The 9,069-nt window shown below is 50.7% G+C and overlaps 1 protein-coding gene across 1 annotated transcript in view; it reads right to left on the minus strand.

The window, feature by feature from the left end:
* Positions 1-9,069, minus strand: part of NGEF (neuronal guanine nucleotide exchange factor) — a 99,907-nt gene that overhangs the window by 27,469 nt on the left and 63,369 nt on the right. Inside the window, exons 4-5 of the mRNA XM_034655406.1 lie at positions 8,289-8,431; positions 1,988-2,289 (exon numbers count right to left, since the gene is read on the minus strand). Of these exons, the coding sequence (XP_034511297.1) occupies positions 1,988-2,289; positions 8,289-8,431 (445 nt within the window). The remainder of the gene's footprint in view (positions 1-1,987; positions 2,290-8,288; positions 8,432-9,069) is intronic.

Here is a 9,069-nt window from a genome sequence, read left to right on the forward strand (position 1 = left end):
GAAAATCTATTAATGAGTAGCTTATTTAATTTTAAGACATTTAAAGATAAAGCGATACCTTTATCAATGTCAAGGATACCTTTAATAACACAAAATGGCCTGTTCCCTTTGTTAACTTATCCTGGATTCCATCCTGTCTCGCAGTATAATGGGTCTAGATTTCCAATCAGTTGGAGGATTTCTGTCTTTCCATGGAGGATTTAAGCAATTTACACTCATGATAACTAATATGTTTGCTATTGACTCTGCCGCCTTATTTTATGCTATTTTGGGGGGGCTTTTTTACTGTTTGCTTTTATTACAAAGGCCCTGTTCTCTCTGCTTTTAGCCTTGCTGATGTTGTAGAAGGCTTATATCATGTTTTAAGTTCTACTAGGGTTTATCTCTAAGCTTTCCAAAGGACTTGAATCTTTACCTAATAATTATCAAGGTAAAAAAGCAGCATTCCACCAGAAACTGGTCTTTTTTCCTTGTTCTGGGGACGGAAAAAAAAAAAAGTCCCATGGTAGTAATACTGTGTGAAGGGAGCCAAAAACAAAACAGTATTGCATAATTCCTTTTATGTGAAAGTCAAAGTTAGGCACGGTGGCCCTGCCTGTGGCTGGGGGAGCCCCGAGGTAGGAGGGACAGACCACTGCAGGAGAATTTCTCCACGTGTTCTGGCACCTTCCACGGGGTAGCTTTTTTCAGTTCAGCTCCCCCTACCTCAGTGGAGATATCCCCCACATGCTTCATTTCTGGCTGGGGGCGAGTGGCTTCTTTATGTCTCCTCCAGTGTTTTTGTGTAAAATAGGGAGAAGCCACATTGGGAACAGGTGATTTCCCATTATTTACATCAGATGTTTCATTAGAAACTCCTGACGCAGCCATTTACGAATCCCTGCTCACAAGTCCTAAGGGGAGTCAAGTTGCAACGGATCCCTCCTGATCCTTCCAGACTGGGTGTGGGAGGGTCTGCACAAATTCAGCCTCCCAAGCCTTCCCCAGCAGCCAGCGAGCACACCCTGGTCCGCAGTAGTCTCAGTCCTGGTCACCAGCAGTGTGTGCCGGTTACTCTGCCTTGTAAATACACGAGCGCAGCAAATGTGTCTATGGACTCCTGTGCAGGAGGGACGGGAGCTCAAGTCAGGCCGGACATCTGGGGCTAGAACAAGTCCCAGGACAGGTCTGAAGGGGCGTGTGCGTATGGGGGACAGGACACGGCTGATGACATCGCACTGAACCAAATCTCTTCATTTCCCCCTCTATTTCCAGGAATTTCAAAGGTGAACACACAGGTGCACGGTCACCATTCCTCCCCACCATTCTCTTCCCTTGCCCTTGATCGGCCGGGTTCCCGTCTCTCTAGAGACCACGGGCTTTCTCTCTACACCTGGGTAACCTTTGCTCCACTGAAATGCACACACAGATTTCTTAGCACCGCATTTCCGCTCCTGTAACTTTCTCGTGGATCATTTCTCCTGCTAGCAATAAACCGTTAGGCAGCCCCGTGCTCTTGCCTTGGCGTAGCAGACAGGTAAGGTCGGCCTGGGCCGCCAAGTGAAGCAGGGAAGGTTCGGCCCTCCATTTCGGCACCCTTTCAGCAAGGTTCACGGGACTCCGAAATAAAGCAGTGGACGTGAACCACAGGGGGCTGACTTCCTTCACAGACTCAGCGAGCTTGGCGTCACCGAGGGCACCAGCGCTCACGCGTGTCCCCGGGAATACCAGACAGTCCCGGGCGCAGAAAGATCGCCACCTTGCTCTCTACCGACACAGCCACGCGGCAGACACTCCTGACTGGGCTGAGCTCTCCTACAAGGTAACGAGCTATTTTTGTTGCCTGTGAAATAACATGAATTTCCCTGCAAGTCCTGGATGGCTAAACCCTGCCAGGAATTCTGGTGAGCCCGCGGGGGCGCCTCTCCTCACGGAGGAAGCCTCACCCATGTTGGTAAAAACGCCGGCATGTTCTGAACGGAGCTCCCACCCCTGGGCGGCCCTTTACCTCCTGCAGTTTGATCTCCTCGGGCTGGAGGATTTCCAGCACCCCGCTACTCTGGATCTCGGGGAGATCCTGCCAGAGGTTAAATCTTGAGTGCGGGTTACTGAGCAGGCAGATCTGGGGCAGAGCCTTCCTCTCGGGTGGGCTTGCTGGCTCGTCCTCCTCCTCCTCGTCCTCCTCCTCTTCTGGAGCCACCTCGCTGGCCGGGGAACCACGGGCATTGGTGTGTATTTCCGCATCCTGCTGCCTCCTGGTTTCAATCTCTTGGAGTGTTGATTTATCTCGGTATTCCTGATACAGGAGCCCTGGGAGCAAACAGAATTGTAATGAAGAAAAGGGAAAGATTTCAGAGGACGCTCTTTCCCAATCACTAGGTCAAGACTTGGCCCTCTCATCAAGGCAGGTGCTACGCCTATGAGTGGAGACAGACAGCCAGCCCCGCGCCGGCTGCGCAGAGGGCCCCATGAACAGCCCAATGAACGGCCACTGTCTTCATTTCTTGGGAATGATCAGCATATGGAAGTTCTTTTTTTTTTTTTTTTTTTAAGATTTTATTTATTTATGTGACAGAGAGACAGCCAGCGAGAGAGGGAACACAAGCAGGGAGAGTGGGAGAGGAAGAAGCAGGCTCCCAGAGGAGGAGCCCCATGTGGGACTCGATCCCAGAATGCCAGGATCATGCCCTGAGCCAAAGGCAGTCGCCTAACAACTGCGCTACCTAGGCGCCCCAGCATATGGAAGTTCTTTCCAACAAATAAAGAAATCCCTGAGCACAGTCAGAATCCAGTCACACAAATATACGCTTTCCCCACACGTACTTGGCAAACAACAAGAGCCTAGAACTTGATGTGTTAATAACCAGTGTGCACAGTTGATGGAAATGTCCCGATTATGCTTCAATATCCCAACAGGATGCTTTCCCAGGCCTTAAATGCTTCAATATTAAAACTCAAGGATGTTCATTTGTGAAATGGGAGTAGTTGTAAATTCTCGTTTTGAAGGAAAAACCAGTATTTCATCAACCTTATGATTCAAAAGGGAATCCTTTTGCTTTTACAGTTTCAAACTTACTTCCCTGACCAACTGTACTTAAAATAAATGCATTCGAAGTCTCCAAGGAGACTTGGGGTGCATATGAATCAGCACAAATGTAGCATCTCGGAGGGAAAACCCATTTCAGACATCCTGGTTTGGGGTGGAGGGACTGTCTTTTCACAGCACAAAAGCCTCAGGGGAAGGGGGGTGGTCCTGGCAGGGGCGGAGGGAGGGGAAGTGGAGGCTGGGTGGGGAGGGGGTCAGACCCCTAAGGTCTTCTGCCGTGCCATGGAGGTGGCAGTCTATCCCATAGGCAAGAGGGAGGCCCCGAGAGACCTCAAGCAAGCAGCTCTGGTCTCCATCTTTGGATGGGTGGATAGGAAGAGAGATGCTATGTTAAATCCCCAAGGGGGTGATGATGGAGGCTTGAATTACATGTGGGTGGGGGGGATGGAACCACGTGCCTGGTTCAGGGAACAGGGTTAAACAGAAGATGGGTCCTGGGAACTGCCTGGTGCTGGGGAATGGGGGTAGCAGAGAGATCCAGAGGCACCCAAGGGGCACCCCGCTGGTGAGGTCCAGCAGGCAGCTAGCTGAACATACTGGTCTAGACAGCAGCCGGGGCCCCTGGACATGTCTACCTATAAAAGAAAGACAATTTTCCCAGGAAAATTCTAATTGGGATAAATGTACCACTTGTAAAGCACTTTCTCTTACAATGCAGTACAGATGTTAGCGATTGTTCCTTTCTTATCTCACTGTTAAATACACCTAAATGGAGACAAAGGAAGGACAGAAACACAGACTAACTCTGAAGTCCTACATGTGGCCGGATAAATTATATTCACAAACGGGAGCCTCATAAATCCGTCCTGTGGACCTAATTAGCTGGCTTCCTCTGCTCCATGACGCGAGATTATAAAGCCTTTATGGTAAGTACAGCGTTTACTTTAAAAAAATTAAGATCCTGTGATTTTGCCATGTGCCAATCCAGCAGAACAGAACGTGAAGGTCACCTGACAAAGGCATGAGAGAGAAAAGCGAAGTCTCTGTTCCATGCAGTCCGGACTGCAGACCTATAAAGACGGAGGTGTGGTGTCACTACGTCCCCGGGCTGGTCCTGAGCATAAGACATAACGGTGGTGCTGACCTTGAGCCAGCCGTTCTCCCATGATTCCCACGCACCGTGTTCACAGAGGTTTAAAGAAACAGTTTGCACGAGTTGACTTGGATTCATTTTCAATGCGAATGAGCCTCCCACCAAGCAGGCACTCAGATATTTGTGGAATTGAACCGCTTTTAAAGATGCAGCTTTGGGGCGCCTGGGTGTCTCAGTCGGTGGAGCATTCGACTCTTGATCTCAGGGTCATGTGTTCAAGCCCCCCGTGGGGTGTGGAGCCTACTTCAGAAAAAAATGCAGTGTCGAAGCTTCACCAAAGCGTCTAACTAATTTGGCATCTTTTTGACGGTACACATGCTCCGGTGGGCATATCACGGGTAAATTCTACCTCCGGCATCTCAGTGTGATACGTATGGTGAAAAGAGACAAAAGTGTCAGCATTGCGGATAGCCAGACTGAAAACTGTAATTCTGAAATCTCATGGCGGCAGACGCTGTTGGCTGCCTCTCCTTATCCCCTCACACCCCGAGTTCCCAGTTGGTGGCGGAGGGGTTTCGTTTGGGCGCTGACCCATTCGGTGCTCGGAAGTGGGTGAACGTTAACTGATCAAAACCTATTGTGACACTATATTGTATACCTGAAACTAACATTACATTGTATGTTAACTGGAATTAAAAAGTAAAAAAAAAATTAACAAAAACTTTCTCTAAAGGGAAAACAAAAAACAACAGTAAAAAATAAACAAAAAAGAAAACATTCTTTAGAGAGCTCTCAATTGTCTCAGTAGTATAATGGCTAGCCTTAGGGAGTCCCTTGACAAGAGAAAAATCACAGAAATTAGGCTCAAGACGTACAAAATAAATGTCCACATCCAACGTAAATTTCCCTTAAAATATGTCCTCATCTGCCCTGTAAGATTTACAGAGAGCACTCAGCCCTAATCTCTAGGTTCAAAGTGTACCAGTTGCTCATGTATATGTTGAAAGCCAGGAAATAAATTTAAGAAATGCACATAAATTAAAAAAAAAACGTGATACTTCCCTCCCTCTTGCCAGTGGTGGGTTTAGACATGAGCATGACACACCCAGGCCAAGGAGAGTAAGGGCACATTTTACATCTTTGAGAAAGGCTTCCCAGGGCACCTGGGTGGCTCAGTCAATTAAGCGTCTGACTCTTAGTTCAGGTCTTGATCCCAAAGTTGTGAGTTCAAGCTCCACATTGGGCTCCACGCTGGGCGTGGAGCCTACTTAAAAAAAAAGAGAGAGAGAGAAGGACTTCCCAAAAAGATGTCTGTCCTCAGTAGACACTTGAAGAAAAACTTTTCTTTTTTGCATTTACATATGGCTGCTTGAGGATGCCATGCCTGGAGCTGTGGCAGCCATTTTGTGACATGAAGCACAAATGCTGAGAATGGTGGAGGGAAAGGAGCTAGATAATGGCTTGGCTGAATGAACCAATTTCAGAATTTTCTACCTCTAAATGAGAAAAAAATACTGCCATTGTTTACAGTCATTTTTTGTTAGATGTTCTGTTACTTTTAGCAAAAGACTCCCAATACAAGTAATTTCAGAATTTTCTTAAAACTCTATACCTCTTTCTGAAGTATTTAGAATATGAATTTAAATACCAGTTTTCCTGGAATTACTGTGACTACAAAGAGTTATCTGATACACTGTGTAACCATTTTTCATAGCCTGTTTATGTTTATTGGTCTTAAAATTCAGACTAATAGCATAGTTTACCTGAGGAGTTACATGTTAGCTGATTAAATTTCTGTACTCATTGTTCTCTTGTTTTCCTATCTTATATTTTATACATTCAGCAAGCACAACTTCATATGAAAATGAACGTTATCAGTAAAACCTTGCACCTGTATAGTATATTCATGCAGATATACGAGACCCAGTTCCCATCTTTCCTACTTAAAATGTTTTGTACCAGGCTGGCTGGGCTGCTCTGCAAAAGAGGGTAAGTCCCCAGCTCCTCTTGCCAAAGCCCCTGGAGTCATTCAAAATCTCACTTTCTGAGGAGAATCACTTTTTTCTTTGAATCATTCAGACACAAGCTTCTAAAGGGCAGGGGGAGTCATTTATATTTTAGCAAGCACCTTCCATGTGTCAAGCATGTGTCAGGTCAGAGACAACTGTGTGCACATGCACGCGAAACCAACGGCAGGGGCTCAGGGTCTGTGATCTGTAATGACAGTTGTGCACCGGATCATGCACGAGCCAGGGGGAATTCTGTTCCGGCCTCTGTGGGAGACACTGCAGACGGTCTGCAGTATGCCCATACACATTTTCCACTTTCTTCCCTGCTTCATTCTACCGTGGTTATAGGAATTTGTTCCTTCCGGATAACCTGGCGAAGAATTCACTTCCTTCCTAGAGCTAAAAGTAGGGAGGGCTGTTGGAGGACTCTGCTTCTCACAGGCCCCAAGGCCATGATGAGGGAAGTGAGAAGGTGCTGACAGCTCAGTGCTGTCATCCGTCTGTCCGTCACAGCTGGTGAGCAACTACTATGGATCCAGCCCAGGAGCCAGGAAAAGATATTCACCAAGTATCCCAGCAGATGCTGGAAGGGGGCCGTGGGAGAAAAGACTCGGAACGTCAGTCCCTACACTTGGCCACAGGAGGGAACGAGGGCCAGCATGAGTGCATGCCAGAGCCCTGAGTCCCTGAGTCCCAGCTTCAAGCTTGTGCCACCAGCCTAACAGGCCCAGCCGCCTCCAGGAGAGGTGTCTCCACACGCCCCAACGCAGATGAGAGCCTATCTCTCTGTGAAAGGAGGCAAGGAGCTCTCCACCCCCACTCCCTGTCCTTCCCAGTTACGACACTGATGGGAGCCCCAGAAGATCCCTCTCGAGAGGGTGGAAGTCAAGGTTTTCTGGGTCTGCCAAGGCACAGGTGGTTTTCCTCACCTCAAAGGACGGTGTGGCAGAGAGGTGGGAGAAAAAGGTTTTGAGGAGTCTTTGTCTTCAGATCTGCCCCTCTCCGTTACCCCAGCAAATAAAGGGAAAATCCGCCACCATTACCAGCCAGCCTGACGCCAACAAAATTCCTGGAGTCAGCGTGGCTTCGCAGCACCTCGGTGTGTGCTCCCCCCCGCCCCCCAGCTGTGCAGAGGGCTCAGCTCCTCTGGGGATTCAGTTTGGAAAAACCCTTTCAGGGAAGAGTGGGCTGGCCCCAGAAGTCTCCCGAAGGAAGGGTCTCCTGGGGCAACAGAAGCTCCCCCTCCACTCAAGACACTCTGCATCTACCTGAACGTCCGGGATAGACGACGACAGGGATGTATTTAAGGAAGAGGATTTCCGAACCTAGAATTTTAATTTAACGAATAAACAGTCTGCTGCTTTGACAACACTGAAGAACAAAAAGATTTTCTAAGCAGCCGGTACCATTTTCCAAATAATGGAACCCACATTACCCATTCACTGCCACCTCTGGTGACTGTGATAGGATCTAGCTGAATGTCATTAGCAATTTCTGACTTTTAAACCTAAGTGCTCGGGTGCTTGGGACACCCTCTCAGTCTGCTTTCGGCGTTCACACGGTACTTCAGCCACAGCTGTGCAGAAGGCACGCACACAGACTGTGCGCTGCACCTTGGGCCACGTTCCTGGAAAAGCAGGTGAAACCAGGCTTGCCTTCCTAACCCAGCGGCCTCTGGGGTGCCCACTTTCTTTCTACTTTACCCTTCCTTCCCCTGTGCCAAGTCCCCCACGCCTCTTCTTCCTGAGCCTGGGTCCCTGCAGAAGCCAGACTCAGACTTTGCTGTCTCCCCAGGTCCCTCCCAGGCGGGGCTCAGGCAGCACCCCCTCCTGCAAGGCCCAGGAGATCCTCACCCTGGTCTTTTTGACAAAAATGACAAGGGGACAGAGGGCCCTTCCCCAGGGAAGGGCTGGGCAGGTAGACCTCTTTGGAAAGCAGTATAGAAATCCATTTGCTGAAGCCCAATTATACAGCACTATTGAAACGTGACAGTTTGCCTATGGAGCCATTTAGAGCCAAATATGTCAAAAACGTCCCTTAGCCACATCAGATACCTTTGGTCAGAGAAATGCAACGGCATCTCATGAGCAGCGGGACCCTCAGAGTCCGCCAGGAACCCGCATTTCCCCAACGAAGCCCTGCCACCGCCAGGGACACCCACCTATTTGTTCGATGAGGTTTCTCCAGGAGTCGGCGGGAATGGGGTGGATCATCTGCAGGGCCTCGGTGAGCGTGGTGGGGCTGTCGGCGAGCGCCGGGCACTCCTCGGGTGTGGCCCCATTTCCCGGGGTGGAGGACGACTCGCTGCCAGAGAGAAGGAGGGGCAGGACCGGTTATTTTTAAGCAACGACACACCTTGGCCAGCTCTCGAGTGGCGTCCACACAAGGGGTCCTGGCCAACTGGACCCTACCCGGGACGGTCCAGGCCGAGCGGCCGCCGCCCCTCCCGGCCAGACGGGCCCCACAGGCCCTTTTTGTCACCGCACCAGGGCGCGACTGGGTGATTCATTCCCACACCAGCCCGCCCAAAACCTTCATGTTTTCGGAGCTCGCGGGCAGGCGTCGGAAACTTGGCGCGCCCTGCCTGCTCCGCGGCGCCGACCAGCCTCCCCGACGGGTCCGGCGGCCGGGGATCCCAGCCCGCGCTGCTCACCCCGAGCCGTTCGCTGTCACACGACCCCCCGGCCCCCGACTCCCTTCGGGCTCCGATTCTCGCGTCCTAGGGCCACCCTGCGCGGGGAGGGGGCGCCGAGCAGGACGCGCACCCAGGGCGCCTTGGGAGGGGGCGCGGGAGGAGCCCCGGGGCAGGGATCCCTACGTCGGCGGCCGGAGCGCGGCGCACCCCCAATCCCGGGCTCGGAGGCTGCACTACCCGCGCGCGAGTGGGAGTTGGGGGCGGCGGGGCCGGCGGAGCCGGGGGCGGGCGCTAGGCCGCGGGGGTC

Source organism: Ailuropoda melanoleuca, chromosome 2 (assembly GCF_002007445.2).
Source record: "Ailuropoda melanoleuca isolate Jingjing chromosome 2, ASM200744v2, whole genome shotgun sequence".
Lineage (NCBI taxonomy): Eukaryota > Metazoa > Chordata > Mammalia > Carnivora > Ursidae > Ailuropoda > Ailuropoda melanoleuca.